The sequence below is a fragment of the Anomaloglossus baeobatrachus genome (genome assembly GCF_048569485.1).
Source record: "Anomaloglossus baeobatrachus isolate aAnoBae1 chromosome 5 unlocalized genomic scaffold, aAnoBae1.hap1 SUPER_5_unloc_20, whole genome shotgun sequence".
Classification (NCBI taxonomy): Eukaryota; Metazoa; Chordata; class Amphibia; order Anura; family Aromobatidae; genus Anomaloglossus; species Anomaloglossus baeobatrachus.
In genome coordinates, this window is record NW_027441796.1 from 471,388 (window position 1) to 496,622 (window position 25,235).

Sequence of the window (25,235 nt, forward strand, 5' to 3'; positions counted from 1 at the left end):
CCTATTGATCATCTCCCTTTTTATTCATTTCTTTCCATCCCCCTTTTTTACCACTTGTTGTTTGGGAATGCAGTTTCTTTTTCCTATGTCTGTCGTTTTCCTTTTGTGTCATTATCATAAAGCAGGACTAATGTTCCTCCTGCCCTGCTCACTAGACACGATTGTGATTAGGGTAAGACAGGGATAGACATGTGATTTCTGCATAAGGGGAAAGAACCTGTCTTGGGGCATCGGGGAGCTCAGGGTTGCTCAGAGTAAGTGACAGGGTTAATCCTTCCTGTTCTTCCCTAGAGGCAGTGGTTCCCACCCCATCTTTCTCATGATACACCGTTCAGCCTCTTGGTGGAACACAACAACCAGGGACTGCCCCGTATTGGTAACTGGTACCTACTGTCAGCAAAGTCCAACCTCAGAGGCTCTGGTGATGACTGGGTAGGCACTTAATCATGCCCCTCCAGATGAGCCTGGTTCAGGGTGCAGTGAGGCTACACCCTTCTCCTCAACCTATTAGCATGACAGGTTTACATGTAATTCTTCAAATGACATGATTCAGATGAAACCCCCAAAGGATCCATTCACTGTAATGATGCTGCAGAGTTAGTCTGGACTTCTCATGGCAGCTCGGTAATCATCCCTATCTAGTGAACAGTTATCTCCAGTAATTGTATTATTACAGCAAATTCTTCTCCCCATTCAGGTCCCTACAATATCGGATCCTCTCAGTGGAGATCTTTTATATAAGAGAATTCTCCTGATTGACCCATCAAGGATGGATATGGACAGGGACAAGATGGCGGAGAGGATATTACACCTCACCCTAGAGATCCTCTTCCGGCTTACTGGAGAGGTGAGAGATTCTGATGACGTCACATTACATCATTCTTATCTATGGGAATAACAGATGGACAGAACTGGAGAGGTGAGGACTCTGGAAATGTCTGGAGTGAGATTTATTACTGTGTCTCTCCATAACCAGGATTACACAGTAGTGAAGAAGACCCCTAGTGAGCGCTGTCAGGCCCCTGTGTCTGAGGGATGGGGAAGACCCCTGAGCCCAATCACGGGGCCTCCACCTCACCCCCCGATACATGAGGACATCAATGACCAGAAGATCCTAGAACTCACCTACAAGATGATTGAGCTGCTCACTGGAGAGGTGACACTGCTGGGAATGCTGGGACATTATACAGTAACGCTATGAAGGGATCGGGGGTGACAGTATCATTGTATGTGTCAGGTTCCTATAAGGTGTCAGGACGTCACCGTCTATTTCTCCATGGAGGAGTGGGAGTATTTAGAAGGACACAAAGATCTGTACAAGGACGTCATGATGGAGGATGCCCAGCCCCTCACATCACCAGGTAATAGACAGGACTAAATACACACGGCCTATAATTATCTGTATGTAAGGAATGAATTCAGTCCCTGTATGTGTCTCCTCCAGGTCTATCCAGTAAGAGGACAACACCAGAGAGATGTCCCCGTCCTCTTCTCCCACAGGACTGTAAACAAGAAGACCCCGATGTTCCTCAGGATGTGTCTCCTCCAGTTCTATCCAGTAAGAGATATCTACTCATGTACTTTCTGCACTAATTTTGTGTTTACATTTTTAGACTTTCTGCTCTGTTTTTTCAGCTGTATTTTCTTTGCTTCTGCTTCTTCTGTTGTTTGTTTCTAGTCCCTTCTCTATATTGTTATGATGGCAACATAACCCCTTCAGCCCCCGGGCTCTTTCCGTTTTTCCGTAGTTTTTTTTTTATTCCCTTTCTTCCGAGAGCCGTAACTTTTTAATTGTTCCGTCAATCTTACCATTTGAGCGCTTGTTTTTTGCGGGACGAGTTGTACTTTTAAATAAAACCATAAGTTTTACCATATAGTGTACTGGAAAACTGCAAAAAAGTGTGATCGTACAATAGTTTTTGGGATATTTTATTCACCATGTTCACTATATGCTAAAACTGATGTGTTGTTGTGATGCCTGAGGTCAGTGCGAGTTTGTAGACCCCAAACATGTATAGGTTTATTTGTATCTAAGGGGTTAAAACAAATTCACAAGCTTGTCCAATAAAAGTGGCGTACGTTTTGCGCCATTTTCCGAAACCCGTAGTGTTCTCATTTTTCAGGATCTATGGCTCAGTGATGGCCTTTTTTCTTTGCGTCTCGAGCTGACGTTTTTAACGGTACCATTTTTGCGCAGATGCTACGTTTTGATCGCCTGTTATTGCATTTTCTGCAAAACTTGCGGCGACCAAAAAACGTAATTTTTGCCGTTTTGAATTTTTTTGCCGCTACGCCATTTACCAGTCAGAATAATTGATTTTATATTTTGAGCGGGCATTTCTGAACGCGGCGATACCAAATATGAGTATATATATATTTTTTTTAACCCTTTAATTTTCAGTGGGGTGAAAGGGGGTGATTTGAACTTTTAGGTTTTTTTAACTTTTTTTTTTTTTTTTTTTTTTTTTTTTTTCCAAAACGTTTTTTATTGATTTTTCAAATTTGTAAAAACATGACAAGTATCATTGCAAAAGAAGAACATTCGTCTGACAAAATGTGACATAGAGGTGGGTGATACCCCAATTTGGAGTTCCATGTTGCTGTTCGATTTAAGATAGTATACAGTAACATTAAACCAAAACATAGGTAATGAAATATAATATAACATATGCAATACAATTCGTTAAATCTCTGTGTCGTCCCTGAATGATTTCAATTTTGCTAGCGTGTCTTGGTATTCCCAACCGTCTCGTCTCCCCCTCCCGCCAGAGCCCCCTCCTAGGTGATTCTCAGTTTACCCAGGCTGTCCTGGATATCGCTCAGGATATACCACTCCGAGTGAACAAAAGGTGCCATCAGGTTAATTATTTCTCCCTGTGTGAATTGGCTTTCAATAAAATGTCTCCATCTCACAAAAAACTTGGCTGTCAACCCATCTTTATCCCTCTCCGCTTCTAGTTTTTCCCACTTCAGAAGGTTGTGTAGTTCGCCCACAACCTCCTTTATGGATGGGCCCTCCCTTTGAATCCAGTGTTTTAAGATGCAACGCTTAGCTATCAAGGCTATGTCATGCATTATTGCGTATTTCCTCTTTTCCTGCGTGCTCGGTCCTCCTCCTACTCCTCCCTCAAAGGAGTGGAAAATCCACACCATTAAGTCTAGTTTGCTGAAAATTCCCCATGTTGACTGGGCAAATAGTCTGACTTGGTTCCAGAACCTAGCGATTGTCTCACATTCCCATAGCCCATGCAGCATATCCGTTTTTTCTTTTTGACACTTAGGACACCACCTATCCCTACCTGGTATGTTGAAACCTATAATGGCCCTATGTAGAATTCTGAATTGAGTGTCTCTCCATCTCTCATTGGTAATGTGTTTCCGCACTTGTACCCATCCTCTCAGTATATCATCCACCACTTCTTCCCTTCCCAATTGTTTCCCCCACGCTTTTAAAGTCCGACTATCCTCCCGAGAGATAAGCACCCCCCTTAGCGATCGATAAATTTTAGAGACATTTATACTTGTTACATCACATTCCAGTAACTCATCAATCGAACTTCTGTTCAGCTCTCTTCCAACCACACCCAGGTCTCCTATTATTCCATGTTTCAATTGTTCATACTGGATGACATGTGAGCTATTAAGGTTGTACTTATCCAGCACTTCCCGACCTGTCATCCACCTCCTGTCCTCCACATTCATAACATCTATCATTCTCCTGACTCCCCTCTCTTTCCATCTAGTAAATAGCTTGTTTTCTCGTCCCAGGGGAAAATTTGGGAATGCCCAGGGGTTCAAGTACTTGGACACTTTCCATGAGAGCCCCAGTTTTTTCCTTACCGACTTCCATGTTAGCATGGTGTCTCGGAATATAATTGAGTTCCTTATGTGCCCTTCAACCCTGGATAGTGGGGAGTGCAGAATGGACGTCAGATCCCACGGTGACGCATATTTATTTCCATCGCATGATCTGAGTGCCTACTCGTTCCTCTCACCCAATCAATTACATGCCTCATGATACATACAAGATTATACCCTTGGACATCTGGAAAGTTTAGACCTCCCTCCTCTGCTGACTTCATCAGCGTACGCAGCTTTATTCTGGGTTTCCTTCCCCTCCACAGAAATTCTGTATACGCGGAGTTGAGCTTATTCACATCCTTTAGTTTTAGCAATAGCGGGATTGTCTGGAAGGGATACAGCAGCCTAGGAAAGCTCATCATTTTTATCAGGTGACATCTTGCCAGTAATGGAAGTGGCAGACCTTTCCATCCCTTTAATTGAACTATAATTTTCCTGATTAGCGGTCCATAATTCAAGTTATAGATTGTTTCCACCGATCTTCCTATATGCACTCCCAGGTATTTAATTGAAGATTGTGCTATAGGAATTCCACATAGACAGCCATCCCTTATTTGTCCCCCCATTGTCCCATGATGCCCCTTTAGGAACATGATCTCGCATTTTTTTTTGTTCAGTTTGAAACCGGAGAATGAGCCAAATTTTTCAATCAAGGCAAGAGTCTGTGGCAAATCCGCACCGGGGTCCCCCATATAAAGTATGATGTCATCAGCAAAAAGCGCTGTCTTTACTTCTGAACCCCTTATCTTGATTCCTTTAAAGCTATTTTGTCCCTGTAGTATTCTTGACAACGGCTCGATTGCCAGGTTGAATAAAAGAGGAGATAATGGGCAGCCCTGTCTTGTTCCCTTCATCAAAGGGAACACGTCTGATAGAAAGCCCGGAGTGTGAACCCTAGCTCCCGAGTTGGCATAAAGGTTTCTAATGTAAAGTCTCATCTTGCCTACAATCCCTATGGCCTCCATTACCCTGTCTAACCACCCCCAATTTACATTATCAAACGCTTTTTCTGCGTCAAGTGTAACTAGGGCAGGTCTAGCCCCTCCCTCAGTGAGACCCAGTCTAACCGCGTCTACCACTAGAATTGTCTTTCGGATATTGGTAACGGCATTTCTCCCCTTAATAAACCCCACCTGGTGATTCGTAATGATCCTAAGTAAGATCTCGGCCAGTCTATTAGCCATGATCTTGGACATAATTTTTAAATCCTGATTTATGAGCGATATAGGTCTATAACTAGAGGGATCATCCAGGTCCTTGGTTCCCTTGGGGAGTAATTTAATATATGCTATGTTGGAATTTTTGGGTATTTCCGCCCCTCCCAGGAAAGCATTAAAGACTGAGGTTAGATCCGGCGAGATCAGATCCTTCAGAGCCTTATAGAATTCACTATTGAAACCGTCAGGTCCCGGTGCCTTGTTGGTGTTAAGCTCCCCAATTGTTCTCGTCACCTCCTCTACTGTGATATCTGCGTTTAAGGCACTCAAATCTTCCTCCGTCAAGCTAGGCATTTGGGCTTGTCTTAGCCACTCTGCCTCATCAGTCATGTCGTTATTCCCTGACCCATATAGTTTTCTATAGTAATCTCCCAACAGTTTATTAATGTCCTTAGGATCCGTAGTCACCTCTCCCCCCTTTGTTTTCAGTTTAGAGATCACTGTCATCTTTCTGCTGCCCCTTGCCAGATTGGCCAACATCCTTCCCGCCTTGTTGCCAAACCTATGTAAGTCAACCTCCTTGTGCGACCAGAATAGTTGTTCCTTTTTTTTGGCCCATTCGTCAAATCCCTCTTTTGCCTCCAGCCATCTGCCTTTTGTCATGGGAGATCTATTTGTCACATAATTTGTATATGCTACCCGTACTGCTTCACTATGGAAATTATAATTCTCATTGGTTTTCCGTTTGATCATGGCTGCGTACCCCACCAGACGGCCCCTTAGGACCGCTTTTGCCGTTTCCCAAAATATCACTGGGGACTCTCTATGTTCCTTATTGTCCTCTGCGAATTCTCCCCACCACTCCTGTAGCACCTTGTGGAAATTATCTTGCCTGAGAAGGAACGATGGGAATCTCCATATGATATCTGTACCTCTCCTGAATTTCTCTCTAATGCCCAATCTCACCGGACTATGATCAGAGATCACCATATTCTCTATCACACAATCTTGCGTTCCACTCAGTAAGTCTTGCGAGATCCAGAACTGATCAATACGTGACCAGCTATCATGAGGGTGAGAGAAGTGTGTATACTCTCTGTCATGTGGGTGAGTTAGTCTCCAGATGTCTTTCAGTCCTACGTCTTCTAATGTTACATCCCTATTGTCTAAACTCCTGCCCACATTAGCTGTCCCCTCCTCGCCCCTCCTCCTATCTTCAGCTGAGTCTGGGACAGTGTTAAAATCGCCTCCCACTATAATGTTAGCCTCCCCATCTGCTAATATGGTGGCCTTTATGTCATCATGGAATGTGATTTGTTGTGAATTTGGGCCATAGACATTATAAATACTGAGTTTACCCGCTGGACTAACGATTGTTAAGTGCTGCCACCTTCCATGGTCGTCTGCCTCATGTGCCACTACCTCATGACTGAATTGTTTATTTATTAGAATCATAGTGCCCGCTTTTCTACCTTGTGCCGCTGCCCCGTAAACGGTGCCCACCCAATGTTTCTTCATGCGGAAAAAGTCCTCCCCCCCCAAGTGGGTTTCCTGTAATAAGGCAATGTCTGTCTTTAGTCTTTTCAGATGTCTCAATATCATTGCTCGTTTGTTAGGTGATCTCAGCCCTTTAACATTCCACGTAGTTATCTGTATCATGTTAACCTGTGTATTCTGCTTTTACTACTCCCTCCCCTATGGGCCCCTGCATCAAGGAAGACGAGATGTTCGACACTAGAATCACAGTTGGTACCACAAAATCGACACTCCCTTTCCCCACCTTGCAAATATAACAAATACAACAAAAAGCATGTAACTGTAAAACATATTTTCCCTTCCGAGAAATCCACGGCGTTTCCCGCCACGTTGGTGAGCTCCCCTATTCCTAGCCAAAATATGTAGCTCCCTAATCACCCCCCAAAAAATATATGTTCTATCCCCGGACTAACTTGAATAAGCCTTTGAAAATTATGCAAAAATTAGCACAGTATGTCAAAACCTCAGCAAGATTCTCCAGTCCTACTTATCTCTGACTCCAGGTAGCCATCAGTCCGCCCAGAACAGGCCCACTTCATTTGAATTTGGATGATGTTCCTGGACAAAGGAGAAAAAGAAAAAAAGAAAAAAAAAAGACCAAGGGGAGAGAAGATGGAGAAAGAAAGGAGAAGAACAAAAAAAAAAAAAAAAAAAAAAAAGAGGGGGGGAAGAGGACCCAGACTTTGGGATGTTTTCCTCTCTTTTCTCCCTTCCCCCTCCTCCTCTCACCTCCCCAACCCTCTCTCCGTAATGCATCCTCCTCAACGCCTCTCCCTGTTTGGGAAGAGAGAAAAAAAAAAAAAAAACAGGCAAAAAAAGGAAAAACAATGAGCGAGTTCCAGTTCAGGTATCATGGTTTCTCTCCAAGGGTTGGTTCCTGTGTTCCAGGCGAGAATTATGCTGTCGACCCGGGCTTGGCCTCCTTTCCTCCCTGGTCTCGACTTGCTTTTGTCCCCCAAGACGTCCCACATCTCTTCCTGAGCTTGTGGGGGATCCTCTTCTATTATTCCCTTCTCCACTAGCTCCTTTTTCTTGCCTTTCTGACCTAGTCTTGTTGAGCTCTGCCATGAGAATGTTTTCTGCTTCTTTGTAGTCCTTGTAGTATACAAACGAGCCATTGGGGTTTCTAACTTTCAGTGTAGCAGGGTATAATAGCTGGCACTTTACTTTTTTGTTGTACAGAAATGAGCAAATTTTGGTAAATTCTTTTCTCCTTCTGGATACTTCCGCTGAATAATCCCCAAAAATTAGCAGTCTGTTGCCTTGATATTGTAGTGGACGCTTTCGTTCTCTAAAGGCCCTCAATATTTCCTCCTTATGCTTATAATCAAGGTACTTGACAATCACCTGCCTGGCTCTTATCGGGGTATTCTTGTTTGAGTTTTGGCCCTCTCCCTTATTCGCCTCCTGGTGTCTCAGTGGACCCACTCTGTGGGCTCTTTCAACTCTGAATTTCGCCTTTATGCCCAGGGCCTGCGGTAGCTCCAACTCGCATATATTATCCAACCGTCCAATCGACACAGACTCTGGCAACCCGACTATACGTAAGTTGTTTCGTCTCGATCTGTTTTCCAAATCGTCCGCTTTATCCTTCAAGTATTCATTAGATTTTGCTAGAGCTGCTATTTGTGCTTGCATAGCCAGTATTGTCTCCTCGGAGTCAGATATTCTCTGCTCTGATTCTGCCAGTCTAGAGGCATGGGCATTTATCTGTTTTTGCATATTAGCTAATGATGTTTGTATGGCTGCCTCAATAGCCACTTTAACCTCTTTTGACAAGTGTGATGTCACTTCTTCAGCCAGTTTTTTATAGTCCACATTAAGCTTTTGTGTGTACTTGTCTTGGCCTGCAGGTGGTGCTGTTTTCTTAGTTCTCTTTGTCTGGACTGGGCCACCACCTCCATCCCCCAATAGCTTGCAGGCTTGTGATGTTGGTGTGGTAGGCTGCTTTTTGTTTCCTTTGGAAGGGGTACTATGGATTCTTGCATTTGACTTCCTGTGAGTCTGAGTGGGATTAATCTCCCTGTGCTGTTTGTCAGTTTCATCCTCCAACACTGCTGTGTCTCTGAGCTGCCCTGCTTTGCCTGCATCTTCTCTCCCCTCTGCCTCCATATCTCCTTCATCCTCCCATTGCGATCCACCATCATCAGTCCCCTGCATCCACCTCTCTCCTGCTGTGTCCTCCTGTGACTCCTCGCTCATATCTTCCTTATCTCCTGTCTCCTCGCTCATATCTCCCTTATCTCTCCCCTTCCAGCTCTGTGTTTGCTTTTCTGTGTCTCTCACCATGCGTTCAGGCTCCTCCCCCATCAGGCTCGGTGCCATTATCTTATCTTCTCCTCTGTCCATATCAAAGCTTCTCCAGGCTGATTCACCGCTCCCAGAGCTTCTCAGGAGGTACCGTTCCATAGCTGTCTGCTTTAGGTAACCTCCTGTGCTGCTCTCTGTTTGGTGGCTCGTCCGGGGGGTCTGTTTTTAGTCGGTTTCTGTGAGGGGTGGCAGGAGCTTCTCCCCTAAGCTGCCACCTCAGCCAGGACAGGAACAGGAAGTCCTTTTTTTTTTTTTTTTTTTTACTTTTTTATTTTACTAGTCCTAGGGGGCTATATGGATCAACAATCCGATCGCTCTGCCCTATCTATAGATCTCAGCTACAGAGCTGAGAACTGCAGATATGCTGCTTTTCTCTCCGTGCTGGCACTATGCCAGCACTGAGAGGAAGTGACTCATGTTAGCTACATGGCAACCACAGAAAGTCATGTGATCACGCACGTGACTTCCGGTGGGGGCGGCGTTAAGTGAAAGTAATGGCTGCGCGCATATACATCTCGCTGCCAGACTTTGGGAGCGAGATGTAAAGGGTTAAATGTCGCGGGTGGATTGCGATTCCACTCGTAACATGCAGGCACACATGTCAGCTGTTGAAAACAGCTGATATGTGCGCGGATAGCCGCGACCTGCCCACGGCAGGTGGTGGGGATTAAGCTCACACGATCCATGATGGATATATCCGTCATGGGTCGTGAAGGGGTTAAATGCCTGCAGAGGGTTCATGAATACCCTGTTTCCCTGAAAATACGACCTACACCGAAAATAAGCCCTAACATGAGTTTATGGGATATTTGGAGAATACTTGAAATATAAGCACTACTCCAAAAATAAGCGCTAGTTACAGTCAGAAGTTGGGAGGCGTCGTCTTGAAAAAAATTTCTTTGAAGTTGTCTATGTGTACCGCCCCGCGCTCGGCTGCAGCCGAGCCGCTCGGAACCGGGCTTGTTTGTTGGTGGCTCGAGCGTCTCCGGACCGGGTGTCACTTTGCTCTGAAAGGGGCTGGCGCTTGGAGGGGATTTAGGGTTACAGCCGAGGCCGTGGTTTTTGTTACAGTTCGTGACGCCACCCACGGGTTGTGGTGAATGTGGACACCACCGCTGTTGTTCACTAGGCACCTGGAGTAGATGTTGTGCAGCTTTGGTGTTAACCCCTCCGTGGGCAGGGGTGATGGCCCCCGGGACCTGTTTAGTGTGATGTGTCGGTGCAGGGCGATGCGTGGCCCGAGGGCACAGTTGTACTCACTATTACAGATGCACAAGAGTCTCTGGTAAACCAAAAAGATGGTGGTCGGTGCCCGCAGCCGGCTGCGTCTGGTCCCCCAGTCGGGTTGGTGGTCTCCGCCTTTCTCCTGCACCTTCTGTGTAGCTGTGGGCAGCCCGTGCTTCAGCAACGGGAGCTCGCTACCCGGCGTTATGTGTCGGGAGAGCCCGTTTGCCCGCAGACGCTGGCCCTTTGGATGTCTTTGCCTGAGCGGTGGTTTTTTATCCCCCTTCGGTGGACTGTTGTCTTTAGTCAGGACTTGGGTGGGAAAGGACCTAAAGTCCAGACCTTAATCAGTTAATTAACTGGGTCCACTGGTTTCTGGACCGAGTTTCAGAGTCTGAGTACCCCCCTATGGGCTCCGGTTTCCAGTCGGTTCCCCGGTTCGGTACCGGCGGGCCACTACCCTGTCCCGGTCCTTTACGGTTCCACCTAGCCATCTTCCTGGCTCCTGCAGGCTGAGGCCACCGTATGCCTACTAGCCAGAGGTGACTGGGCTCCGACCCAGACACCTGGAGTTAGACTGCGGCAGACTTGGGCACAGGTCTGCCTCTGCACTTGAACTTCATTCCTCTCCTCTTCACCTCCTCAACTGAACTCCTAACTGCCTGTTTTTTCCTGCCTCAGGACCTGTGAACTCCTCCGTGGGTGTGTCCAACCGCCTGGCTCCGCGCCCTGGTGTGAACATCAAATCCTGAGGGAGGTGACTAGGGTTTTAAGGTTGGCTGATTACACCTTTTTAGGGGACGGGTGTTTGTGCAAGGGCCTATCTGTGACTACCTGGCTAGTCCAGGACGTCACATTCCCCCTTGGTTTAATACAGATCGTCCGCGGGCTGTCCGACCACCACCGGTTTATTTTTGGAACTGTAAAAGATAAACAGGAAAACAAGTACAATTATAATAACATTATTTACATTATAAGCAAGTGTGGAAATCATCCCTTACGGGAGGCATGTTACTTTAACGTTGCAAAACATAAAAGAAAAAACACATTTTTATGGAACGGGACCGGGTCCTTTCATTTGCCCACCCAAGCAAACCTACCCCTTGATGCTGCCTCTAAGAACAGGTCCGCACCCCTTTTCCCCAGTCCAGGAATTGGGCACGGGTCCAGGTATTGCCCCAACGGGCCAGGTACAAAGTTCCATACCTGGCAGTCTCTCCGGGGCCCCACGTCCAGGGGACCCCTGGCCCTGGAGGTTAGTCACCGATTGCCATGGTGACGGGACCTCGGCCTACTCTGCCGCAGGCCCTTCCTTCAACCAACCTCTCCGGAGACTGCAGACATGAAAGGGTGGTCCAAGGGATTATTTACAAAGCCCAAAAGTTATTGGGTGGCCTGCAAGTTCTCGGCCTTGTCTATTTTTTTAAAACTGGGTGTTAAACTGCAGAGTCCCAACTGGGACGGGAACATGGTAGCCGGGAAACCGCTACCTTTATAAATGCAGGCATGCACATCCGCTCTCCTGCCCAGGAGCCAGGCCCACTTGGGTGCCCTCGGCGCCGGCTACGACCGGCCTCTCATACTGCCGTGGGCCCCACCGATCAGTGGCCTGCTCCGGGTCAGCCTGTGTGGGAGACAGGCCCAGCTGGAGTCCCTCCGTGCCGGCTATGACCGGCACCTTCGGTAATGAGGGACCCCGCTGTGACGTGGCCTTCTACCGCTTGGCAGCTACATACCCGCCGTGCTTCAGCCGAGGCCGGGTGTCTGGGAGTGGTCAACGGGACTTGCGGTGCTGGCTTCTGGGCGAGGATCGCCCCCGTTGCGGCTGGGCGGACTGCCGGGGCCTTAGGCAATTGGGGCGCGGTTACTTCCGGGACCGGCGGATTCATCTCGGGAACGGGCACCTTCCGGGGACTGATCTTCCACGGGAGTGGAATTGGTGCGGGCCGAACAAGCGGCTGCCCGCGGGCTGCCTCCCCAGGTGGGTCCTCACAGGCAGATGGGACAAGCTCCGCCGCCGTTGTCGGAGGCAGCGGGCCGAGCGGCGGAGCAGCGGCAACCGACACGAGTGGTGAGGGAAGCAACATGGAGAGTGGGGGCAGACCGGGTCCCTCAGCCGCGTCGGCTGGTCCCTCAGGGACACAGGGGCGTGGGTCGCTTACCCGCACTCCAAAATTTGCCTCCACTTCACGCACTCGCACAGCCGCAGCTATCTCCTCCATCTCGGCCACCCATCGTTCCATCTGGAACCACACCTGGGCTTGCCAGCGGCAGCACATCAATGTCGTCCGGGCTTCCACCCACGCCGCTGTTCCAGGGGTGGGCTCCGGGGTTGCGGGCTTGCCACACGGGGCGGACATGGTGCATGCTCGGGGTCCAGGAACCAAATGGATGGCGTCCTGGAGTCCCTGCCCTTTATCTTCTCGGTCACATGACACGGGGTCTTCACCCGCCCCCCTTGGTCTTTTCGCGGCACTCCCTGTTTCTGCTGGGCAGTTTCACTTTCCGACCGCACGCTTTACTGCACGGCCAAGTTCCCAGGGGGCAGAGCTTCAACTCTCACGCTCTTTTCGCGGGGAAAAAGGCTTTGGCGGAAATCTTCATGCCAAAAGATGGCGGCAAGATGGCGGATTCTGAAATTTTTCAACGAGTAACCGCTGACTTCTACTTCAAAGCGCACTTCACCAGGTAGGTGACTAGGTAAGTATCCTGTTCATGACGCCAGAAGAGTCGATGTGTACCGCCCCGCACTCGGCTGCAGCCAAGCCGCTCGGATCCGGGCTCGTTTGGCGGTGGCTCGAGCGCCTCCGGACCGGGGGTCACTTCGCTCTGAAAGGGGCTGGCGCTTGGAAGGGGGTTTAGGGTTACGGCCGAGGCCCTGGTTTTTGTTACAGTTCGTGACGCCACCCACAGGTTGTGGTGAATGTGGACCCCACCGCTGCTGTTCACTAGGCACCCGGGGGACATGTTGTGCAGCTTTGGTGTTAACCCCTCCATGGGCAGGGGTGATGGCCCCGGGACCCGTTTGGTGTGATGTGTCGGTGCTTGGCGGTGCAGGGCGATGCGTGGCCCGAGGGTACAGTTGTACTCACTATTACAGATGCACAAGAGTCTCTGGTAAACCAAAAAGATGGTGGTCGGTGCCCGCAGCTGTCTGCGTCTGGTCCCCCAGTTGGGTTGGTGGTCTCCGCCTTTCTCCTGCACCTTCTGTGTAGCTGTGGGCAGCCCGTGCTTCAGCAACGGGAGCCCGCTCCCCGGCGTTATGTGTCGGGAGAGCCCGTTTGCCCGCAGACGCTGGCCCTTCGGATCTCTTTGCCTGAGTGGTGGCTTTTTATCCCCCTTCGGTGGGCTGTTGTCTTCAGTCAGGACTTGGGTGGGAAAGGACCTAAAGTCCAGACCTCAATCAATTAATTAACTGGGTCCACTGGTTTCTGAACCGAGTTTAAGGGTCTGAGTACCCCCCTCTATGCTCCGGTTTCCAGTCTGTTTCCCGGTTCGGTACCGGCGGGCCACTACCCTGTCCCGGTCCCTTACGGTTCCACTGAGCCGTCTTCCCGGCTCCTGCAGGCTAAGGCCACCGTATGCCTCCTAGCTAGAGGTGACTGGGCTCCGACCCAGACACCTGGAGTTAGACTGTGGCAGACCTGGGCACAGGTCTGCCTCTGCACTTGAACTTCACTCCTCTCCTCTTCACCTCCTCCACTCAACTCCTAACTGCCTGTTTTTTCCTGCCTCAGGTCCTGTGAACTCCTCCATGGGCGTGTCCAACTGCCTGGCTCCGCCCTCTGGTGTGAACATCAAATCCTGAGGGAGGTGACTAGGGTTTTAAGGTTGGCCGATGACACCTTTTTAGGGGACGGGTGTTTGTGCAAGGGCCTACCTGTGACTACCTGGCTAGTCCAGGGCGTCACATTTGTTGTGGATCAATGTTACAAAGAGATTTTTGCAGGTTTTGCCAACTGTCATGGCAGTGTCAAGATCTGTGGAAATGATAGATTCTGGTACTCTGCATGTTAACTGCTCTGATGCCTGTGAGCAGCTCAGGGAGACGCAGGCTTCGAGTCACAGGCTTGGGCAGGCTAACAAGAGATATTCTCTGCTGAGCTGCTTGTTAATGTCTTTGATCACATGCTGTAGAGGAGAAAGTATCTATCGCTCCCCTTCTGTATATGCTGGCTGGGCTATTTCATTAATGGCTCATAGATTCGATTGAACTTTGACTGTCACTGTGCAAGTGTCGCATCGCATCGCATCAATCTCCAGACAGCAGCGTGTCGGCTCCTTGTGTTTCCATGCAGCTGAAGCGCTCCTGTCCTGAGATCAGTCTGTGTGGGGTGATGCCCATGCAAGATGCAAGTGCAATCATCCCCTCACTGTAAGCCTGCTTCTTGCTCTGTACAGAACGATGTAGCAGAGCTGACAATGCTCTCTGCTTCTCACTGTGTATAGACTGTGTCTGTACAGAGTGATGAAGCTCACAATGCTCTCTGTGGATTACGTCGGATTAAGGATTTTTTTATTATAAAGATGGATTCTCTAAATGTTTTTTTGTTATGTCTAATAAAAAAACTTTTTTTATCTGTGTTTTATTTTTTTACTGTTTACTAGAAATTCATGGTGGCCATGTCTAATTTGGCGTGACATCATGAATTTCGGGCTTAGTACCATCTGAGAATACAAAGCTGGTATTAACCCCTTTATTACCCAGCGTGCCACCACCACCAGGGCCACTGGATGAGCCGGGTAAAGCGCCTGGAAAAGGCGCTAAGGAACAATGCGCCATTTCCAGGGGCGGCTGCAGGCTACCGAGAATCCCAGCCCCCAGATGACTGGCTGTCATTGATTGGCAGTCAAAATACAGCCGGAGCCCATGCATTTTTTTTTATTATTATTCTTTTTAAATAATTAAAAAAAAAAATAAATTAATGGGCTTCCTTGTATTTTGATTGCCATTCAGGTAAAGCCAGGCAGATAGGGTGGAGGTGGCAGCCCGTAGCCGCCCACTTCGTCTGTGCGGAGTATCAATAATACCACGGAGCGCTATAGCATTTTTTAAAATCATTTATTTTCATACAACTATATATTGTGTACATTTTATTTATAAAAAAAAAATATATACAGTACAGACCAAAAGTTTGGACACACCTTCTCATACAAAGAATTTTCTTTATTTTCAGGACTCTGAAAATTGTAGATTCACATTGAAGGCATCAAAACTATGAATTAACACATGTGGAATGAAATACTTAAAGTGTGAAACAACTGAAAATATGTCTTATATTTTAGGTTCTTCAAAGTAGCCACCTTTTGCTTTCATTACTACTTTACACACTCTTGGCATTCTCTTGATGAGCTTCAAGAGGTAGTCACCGGAAATGGTTTTCCAACAGTCTTAAAGGAGTTCCCAGAGATGTTTAGCACTTGTTGGCCCTTTTGCCTTCACTCTGCGGTCCAGCTCACCCTAAACCATCTCGATTGGGTTCAGGTCTGGTGACTGTAGAGGCCAAGTCATCTGGCGTAGCACCCCATCACTCTCCTTCTTAGTCAAATAGCCCTTACACAGCCTGGAGGTGTGTTTGGGGTCATTGTCCTGTTGAAAAATAAATTTTGGTCCAACTAAACTTAAACCGGATGGAATAGGATGCCACTGCAAGATGCTGTGGTAGGCATGCTGGTTTAGTATGCCTTCATTTTTGAATAAATCCCCAACAGTGTCAGCAGCAAAGTACCCCCACACCATCCATCCTCCTCCTCCATGCTTCACGGTGGGACCCAGGAATGTAGAGTCCATCCGTTAACCTTTTCTACAAGGACACAGTGGTTGGATTCAAAGATCTCGAATTTGCACTCATCAGACCAAAGCACAGATTTCCACTGGTCCATTCCTTGTGCTCTTTAGCCCAAACAAGTCTCCTCTGCTTGTTGCCTGTCCTTAGCAGTGGTTTCCTAGCAGCTATATTACCATGAAGGCCTGCTGCACAAAGTCTCCCCTTAACAGTTGTTCTAGAGATGAGAAGGTGTGTCCAAACTTTTGGTCTGTACTGTATATACACACAGCTCTGGCAAAAGTTAAGAGGCAACTGCAAAATTTTCAGTTTTTTTGATTTTTCTCTTTATAGGTACCGTATTTTTAGCTTTATAAGACGCACCGGATTATAAGACGCACCCCAAATTTAGAGATAAAAAAGGTGAAAAAGATAAAAAATGGGGTGTGTCTTATACTCCGATGTTGTCTTACAGGAGAGGGGCAGCAGCCATGGTGAAGCGGGCTCACAGGAGGCAGAGGTTGTGCTGGCAGGCGCAGCGTGTCAGTGGCTGCAGGCGCGGCGGCGTCCGTGGCGGAGGCGTAGCGGGTCAGTGGTGGCAGGCGCGGTGGCATCTGTGGCAGCAGGTGCGGCGGGTCATTGGCGGCAGCAGTGGCGGTGAGTGAGTGGTGCAGTAGGCCGTTGCGTTGAGTGTCCCAGTGTCTCCGCAGTCCCGGTTCAAATGATGGCGCCTGGAGTGGCGCATGCGCAGATGCAGCTCTCATCCAAGGGCTTAATCTGCGCATGTGCTGACTCCAGGAGCGGCGCGTGCGCAGATGGAGTCTTCATCTAAGAGTCCCATCTGCGCACGCGCTGACTCCTGCCACCATCATTTGAAACTGGGACCGCGAACACACTGGGAAACCTGCCGCACAGCCGCCCTCACAGAGTGGCAGCCAGCAGGCCACCCGCACAGAGAAGTAGCCGGCACCGACAGGCACCCAGCTGCCGCCCGCACACATGCACCCGGCTGATGCCTGCACGCAGCCACAGGCACCCGGCTGCCTGAACGCACCTGATCGCTGCACAGACAGGTTCCCAAGGTAGTTATATTCTGATTTTAAGATGCACCCCTCATTTTCTTCCCAAATTTTAGGGAGGAAAAATCCGAAAAATACGGTATATTTTTGAGTAAAATGTAAATTGTTTTAAAATAAATACAACATTTTTTGGTTGGAAATTCTGAGACGTTGTCAGTAGTTTATAGAATAAAAGAACAATTTACATTTTACTCAAAAATATTAAGAAAAAAAAATAAGAAAAACTGAAAATTTTGCAGGGTTTTTTTTTATTTTTGCCAGAGCTGTATATCTATGTATGTATGTATGTATGTATGTATGTATGTATGTATGTATGTATGTGTAAAATATATATATATATATATATATATATATATATATATATATATATATATATATATATATATATATATATATAAATATTTATTTATTTGTATAAAAGATAATGATTGAAAAAATTACGTAGCGCTCTGCGGTATTTTGGATTCACAGCGCACATAAAGCAGCTGGCTACTGGGGATTGTAATCTTCAGCGCAGGGTGGCCCAAGCACCCCCCCCCCACTGCAAATTGCAGTCGGCAGCCACCCCAGAAAATAGCTCTTTCATAGAGGCGCCATCTTCTTGTGCTGCATCAACTCTTCCAGCGGCCCTGATGGCAGGTTACAGGCTGGGTAATAAGGGGTTAATACCGGCTTTGTTTTACCACCTGGTGTTAAGCCCAAGATTCTTAGTGTCAGGCACGTTTAACCCGGCCATTAAGAATCTCCAATAAAGGGTTAAAAAAAAAAATTACCGTATTTTCGCTTTATAAGACGCACCTGATTATAAGACGCACCCCCAAATTTGGTGAAGGAAAAGAGAATTTTTTTTTTTTTTTAATATTAAATGGGGTCCATCTTATAATGCCATTGTCTGTCTAAAAAAATCATATAGGGTATATGTCCCTCATAGCCCTCCATCTTAAAATTAGCCCCCCTTAATCTGGATATGGCCCCCTTATATTGAATATTACCCCCTTGTGCTGGGACACGTCCCCCTGTGCTGCCCATGGCCCCTATAGATGGTACACCTCCCCTGTGTTTGATATGGCCCCCATGTGTGCTGCCCATGGTCACTATAGATGGCACATCTCCCCTGTGTTAGACATGGCCCCCATGTGTGCTGCCCATGGCCACTTTAGATGGCACATCTCCCCTGTGTTAGATATGGCCCCCATGTGTGCTGCCCATGGCCACTATAGATGGCACATCTCCCCTGTGTTAGGTATGCCCCCCATGCTGCTGCCCATAATAGAATAAAACACTCTTTCCTTACCTTCTCAGCGCTGTCCCTCCTCGTGTCTCCCACCTCGCAGTTGAGCTCCGGCTTCCTCTACTTCCTGGTTCTTGCTGCCGGTCATGTGATCGGCATGGCAGAGTGATATCATCTCTGTGTGCCTTATCACAGACAGCAGCAGCAGGAGACCGGGGGATCAGCGCTGGAGCTAAGTAGAGCTTTTTTTATTTTACCATGGGCAGCAGCACGGGGGCCATATCTAACGCAGGGGGGATCATGTGCGATCAAAGGGAGCACAGGCAGATATAATATGCCTCGCTGCCCCAGCCCCTCAGCGAGATGCAGTTTCAGCACCACGCTGCTGATGGACAGCAGCTGTGCATATTATATGAGCGGGAGCAGATCAAACTCTGCCGCCCTCAGCTGTCACCTGCCCCTAGCACCCGCTCAAGAGCGGACCCTGCAGTGTAATATATATATATATATATATGTGTGTGTGTACCCCCCCCCTGTATATTCGGTTTATAAGACGCACCCCCTTCTTTCCCCCAAAATTTGGGGGAACAAAAGTGCGTCTTATAAAGCGAAAAATACGGTACTTTATTAGAAATAAATACACAGACACACTTAGGGACTCCATCTTTATTACTCCCTCTCACCGCTCCACGATCCTGGTCTTCTGTCACTGATCTAGCTCTGCTATATCAGAATTCAGGGGGGGAAGGAAGAACGCTGCTACTCAATGAGTGATCAGAGGCTGCGGGTTGGTAAGCGGTGATGTCACCGCTGCCACCATTGCCATAGTAACCTAACGAACGGGTTACTATACTATAGTAACGGTGATCTCTGATCACCTTATTCCCAGGGCCGCTATTAATCACCGGCTGTGGCAGCCAATCCCTGCATGTGGGCTGACTGTGTAAAGAGTGTCTAGATGTAGAGGGGAAGCTGAGCATGTACTCGAGCATCTCGCCGGTACACAGCGGTCGCCGAGTTTACAGAGTACTGAGATGCTCAGGCAAGCACCGTGTACCAGCAAGCATGCTGACACTACAGGACCTTTGCACAATGTCATAATCATGTGACCCAGTCTGTAGCCAATGAGATAATACAACATTCCCACGTGACTGATCACATGGCTATGATGTCACGAAAGGTCCTTTTGGTTACCGGGAGAACACCGCGATGATCGTACTCAGAAGCAGCGGGAGACAGTGCAGGACGCGTGCGGGACCTGTAAGTAATGTTTATTATTAACTGTATTCTTTATTTTACAGCCCCCCCGCCCTGATCCCATAACGGTAAAGTCCAAGATCGGTGATCGGACGCAAGATCGTGTTAGCTCGATCCCGATCTACAAAATGATCCGAAGAGTCTCGCCGATCCTGACCATCGGGGGGATTGCCCATCACTACTCTTAAGTCCCTGTTACACGCAACGACATCGCTAATGAGATATCGCAGGGGTCACGGAATTCGTGACTCACATCCAGCGTTGTTAGCGACGTTGTTGCGTGTGACACGAGCAACCGCTAACTATCCCAAGTTCCGCAAATATCGTTGATTGTTGACACGTTTCTTTCCCAAATATCGTTGCACTTTTGGGACGCAGGTTGTTTGTCGTTCTTGAGGCAGCACACATCTCTACATGTCGCTGTGACGCCACACAAACCCCCCCTTCGAAAAGAGGTTGTTTGCCGGCCACAGCGACGTTGTTAGTAAGGTATGTGCGTGTGATGCGCACTACCGATATTGTCCGCGACGGGCAGCGATTTGCCCGTGACGCACGCACAACTGGGACGGGTGCGATCGCTAGCGATGTCGCTGCATGTAAAGCAGCCTTTAAGGGCTCGTTACACGCTATGATATATCAAACGATATGTCGTCGGGGTCACGTCGTTAGTGACGCATATCCGGCATCGTTTGACATATCGTAGCGTGTGACAGCTACGAGCGACTGTGAACGAGCAAAAATACCTTATAGTTGCTCGTTGACATGTCGCTCATTTTCTAAAAATCGAACGTCCTTCTGCGCGCCGGTTGTTCATTGTTCCCGAGGCAGTACACATCGCTCCATGTGACACCCCGGGAACGATGAACCTCAGCTTACCTGCGTCCCGCCGGCAATGCGGAAGGAAGGAGGTCGGCGGGATGTTACGTCCCGCTCCTCTCCGCCCCTCCGCTTCTATTGGGCGGCCGCTGAGTGACATCGCTGTGACGCCGAAGTCTCTCCCCCTTCAGGAAGAGGATGTTCGCCGCCCACAGCGACGTCGTTCGGGAGGTAAGTAGGTGTGACGGGTTACCGACTTTGTGCGACACGGGCAACAAATTGCCCATGTTGCACAAACGATGGGGGCGGGTGCGATCGCACGATGAATCGCCGCGTGTAAAGCGGCCTTTAGATGTCGAAATTGAACAACAGATTCAGAATACATTTTTTTTCTAATTTAATTTCTGATGTTATGGTTCAAAAAAATTTACTTTCAAGATATCATTAAAAAATAATAACATTGTGTTTATTTTTAGCAGATGACTGTATTGAGAGTTCAGATGGAAATCTATTATCTTCAGAATTTAAAACAGATGAAGAAAGTATCACACATGATACATATGAAGAGCATGCTGTTGTTCCAAATATACCTCCAGTCCTTCCTCAGAAAGCTTCATCATCAGATCTTTTCAAACAAGTCAAAAATTCCGATTTATCACAGAATTGTAAGCAAAACAAAAGTTACAGAAGGGATGTTGAACATGAAACGGCTCCTACAAGGGTGAAACCATTTTCATGTTCAAAACGTGGGAAATGTTTTACCAGAAAATCACATCTTAATATCATTCAAAAAACTCACACAGGGAAGAAGCCATTTTCATGCCCAGAATGTGGAAAATGTTTTACTCAGAAAATAACCCTTGCTAACCATCAAAAATATCACACAGGGGAGAAGCCATGTTCATGTTCAGAATGTGGGAAATGTTTTATTCAGAAATCAAATCTTGTAATGCATAAGAAAAATCACACTGGGGTGAAGCCATTTTTATGCTTGGAATGTGGGAAATGTTTTACTAGTAAATCAACTCTTGTTGACCATGGAAAACGTCACACAGAGGAGAATTCATTTTCATGTTCAGGGTGTGGGAAATGTTTTCATTTCAAATCAGATCTTGTTAGGCATCAAAGATGTCACACAGGGGAGAAGCCATTTTCATGTTCAGAATGTGAAAAATGTTTTATTCAGAAATCACACCTTGTTAGGCATCAAATATATCACACAGGGAAGAAGCCATTTTCATGCCCAGAATGTGGAAAATGTTTTACTCAGAAAATAACCCTTGCTAACCATCAAAAATATCACACACGGGAGAAGCCATTTTCATGTTCAGGGTGTGGGAAATGTTTTCATTTCAAATCAGATCTTGTTAGGCATCAAAGATCTCACACCGGGGAGAAGCCATTTTCATGTTCAGAATGTGGGAAATGTTTTATTCAGAAATCACACCTTGTTAGGCATCAAATATATCACACAGGGGAGAAGCCATTTTCATGTTTAGAATGTGGAAAATGTTTTATTCAGAAATCACAGCTTGTTAGGCATCAAAGATCTCATACAGGGGAGAAGCCATTTTCATGTTCAGAATGTGGGAAATGTTTTAATGGGAAATCAGAACTTGTTGTGCATCAAAGATGTCACACAGGGGAGAAGCCATTTTCATGTTCAGACTGTGGGAAATGTTTTATTCAGAAATCAAGTCTTGTTCGGCATCAAAGATCTCACATCGGGGAGAAGCCATTTTCATGTTCAGAATGTGGGAAATATTATATTCGGAAATCAGACCTTGTTGTGCATCAAAGATGTCACACAGGGGAGAAGCCATATTCATGTTCAGAATGTGGTAAATGTTTTATTAAGAAATCATATCTTGTTGTGCATCAAAGATGTCACACAGGGGAGAAGCCATTTTCATGTTCAGAGTGTGGGAAATGTTTTAGGCAGAAATCAAACCTTGTTGCGCATCAAAGATCTCACACAGGGGAGAAGCTGTTTTCATGCCCAGAATGTAGTAAATGTTTTACTAGGAAATCAGGTCTTGTTTCCCATCAAAAAAAATCACACAAAATAAACCATTTTATGTTCTGAATGTGGCAAATATAATTCTCAGAAATCACATCTTGTTAAACATGTGAAGAAGCCGCACAGGTAAGGAACCTTTTTCATGTTGTGAATAATCGAAATGTTTAACTGGTAAATCAAGTCTTGCCGACATCACAAAACCAACAGAGCAGAGCAGCCATTTTTGCTTTCAGAATTTGCCAAATGTTTTTATCATTAATCAGGTCTTGTTGTCAGATGAGTCACACGGGAGAAGCCATCATGATGTACCATAATTCAAAGGGTTTTATCCTAAAATCGGCTACAGTTCCATGAGTAAGTATTTGTGAGGAAAAGAACCATTTTTTTTTTTTTTTTTAGAAATGATTGTGTTTTTTGAACCATAAGATACACCTAGTCATGAAGCACTGTTATGGGTAGGATATGCTTCTGACACTGTTACGGGGATAAAATCCCCCAATTCTGTACTAATGTCTCCCATACTGGGCCCTTTCCAGGTAAATGTGTCTTTCATACTCGTATATAGGTCTTTCATCCTGGTATATATGTTGCCCATCTTTATCCCATCCTGGTATATATGATCCCCATCTTGGTATATATGGCTCTTGTCTTAGTATATATATCCCTTTAACAGGGTGAAAATGTACATAAGATAAACTTGTATCTTTGTTAATGAAGTATTGTATATTTATGCTATAACTTAAATGGCCACTAGTTGTCACTAGAGGGCAGGCACACTGCTAGGCAGTAAGGGGTTGCATTAGGTTTCCCTGGTAATGTAAACAGAGACAGTTAAAAGTTCAGTTGAGATCTGGAGACTGCACAAGCAAGAAGAGAGTGACAGGAAGAAGGCTGCAAGAGAGGGAGAAGGTTGTTGAACTCCTGTGTTCTGGACAAATAGGATTGCCTGTTTTTTCATGGGACTCCTACTGCCCCTGATGAGGGGAATTCATCTGAGCAAACTTTTCTCCGGAAAGTGCTTGAATAAGGTCATCTAAGACTAAATCAGAAGCAGTCTGAGGGAGACCGACACCATCTTGGGTGAAAGACTTCTGTGAGTAGCAACTGACCTGAGACCAATCGGTGTACTAATAGTCAGTTAGGGACAGAAAGATAGGAAGAGGACGCATTGAAGGAAGACTATTCTTTGAAAGACTGTTCGCTGACAAGGAGCTTTGCTTGTTTGTTTATCCGGAGGCATTTGCTCTGACCCGAAATTTATCAGAAGTTAAGCAGTGTTGTGCTGATAATAACAGACTATTCTGCCTTTGCTTCATCACACTGTCTGGGGGCAGTGAGGTACAGAGTATTGCATAGAGGTACATGTACATAAATTCACTTGTTTCTTACTGTATATGGGAAGTTGGCCGGGTACCCTGATTGAATTGTAAACATAAGGGGAGGTGGTTGTAAGATTATATCCTTGGAGGGATCACGTGCTGTTATCTGTAGTAGTGCACTCGGGTAAGCCCCATTAATAGATAGGGGAGGGAATGGTATAGCAGGGGGGAAACAAATATAGTCCATTTCATCTCTACAGACCAACACTTGTAGTCCTCCCAGTTGCATAAATTGTTATTGTTTATTCCGGGCCGTTGTGGCCCATAAGTTGTAAGAGAACTGGTTTTGTAAATATTTTTTAGACTTATAAAGAAAACTATTATTCACCATCTTTGTGTCACTGGGTTTTCTATAGTGCCATCGTACCTTAATAGTCATAGCGACCAGCGTATTTGGCGTAGTTGGCAGGATACGTTGCTCGCTATGGATGACCCTGAGCAAATGGGAGACGCTGCAACACCCCTGTTGTACTTCACCCCCTTCCCCTTGGTGACCAGCAGTGAGCGGCTAATAGGGTGCTCTGCAATGGGCGTGCTGCTAAATCACCTGGCTAAGTTCGATGGGTATACCTTACTGTTCAGTGATTGGGTCTGCTGGCTGAAGAACGTCATTGCCTTGCACAGCGTACACCCCAAACTGTAGCCCGAGGTCGCACTGAATGCTCTGGAGTGAGATGCCTGCAAGGTTGTTCTGCTGAAACCAGAAAGCCAGCAGAAGACAGTAGATGAAATAATTCAGATCTTGGAAAAAGCTTTTGACCATGTGGCAGCGGCTGAACAACTGCAACTACAGTTTTTCGCTCAGATCCAGAGGAGCAGAGCGAGTCTGATTCAGTATGGCATCGCATTGGAAGAATTGCATCAGGAGATTAAGAAGAAGTCGAATGTAACGGTGGGCGCTGAGGCCGAGGTTGATCGCATTTTACGTGATCAGTCCATTGAGGGGATCCGAAATGAAATGTTAAGGAGCGAACTACTGTTGAAGGCAAGGAGTACCCCTGGTGTTACCTACGCTGAAATACAACAAGAGGCAGTGGCGCGGACCCTGGAAGTGAAGTCTGCTCCGAAATGGAGTCGCATGCAAACAGTTGACACAAGGGAATTCAGTCGAGACTCTGTCTAAGTACCAATGCAACCAAAAAGAAAGGAGGAAACACTGGCACTATTCAGCGAGCTAACCGCTCAATCCACTTATTCCAGGCTTAGAGACGCATTATATGGCAGTAGAATCCAAAGCATATTGGCCCCGGTGCTTATTCTAATAGACCACAATCCATACAGTCCATGAAAAAGAGACGGAATGCACTCAGCAAATATGCGGTAAAAAAGCTCTTTTATTCAACCATCAGATCAGGGTGAAAGGTGTGAGGGAGGTGGGAACACCCGCCTTTCCCCCTGACCTGATGGTTGAATAAAACAGCTTTTTTTACCGCATATTTGGTGAATGCCTTCCATCTCTTTTTCATGGACTCTAAGTACAGCTTGCAGAAGACTGTGGAAGGTCTGGCAGAACAGATGCAACAAATGCGGGCTCAGGGGATGCCACCAACATACCCAGCACCGATATGCCCCTATACTCCCATGCCTGGACAAATGCCGC

At 46.9% G+C, this 25,235-nt stretch overlaps 1 protein-coding gene across 1 annotated transcript; it reads left to right on the plus strand.

The window, feature by feature from the left end:
- Positions 1 to 1,260: 1,260 nt before the first annotated feature.
- Positions 1,261 to 22,626, plus strand: LOC142258978 (uncharacterized). The gene is made up of 3 exons (XM_075331520.1): positions 1,261 to 1,361; positions 1,445 to 1,558; positions 20,713 to 22,626. The coding sequence occupies exons 1-3, from the start codon at positions 1,277 to 1,279 to the stop codon at positions 22,320 to 22,322; spliced, it is 1,809 nt and encodes a 602-aa protein (XP_075187635.1). The 5' UTR covers positions 1,261 to 1,276; the 3' UTR covers positions 22,323 to 22,626.
- The last annotated feature ends 2,609 nt before the right edge of the window (positions 22,627 to 25,235 follow it).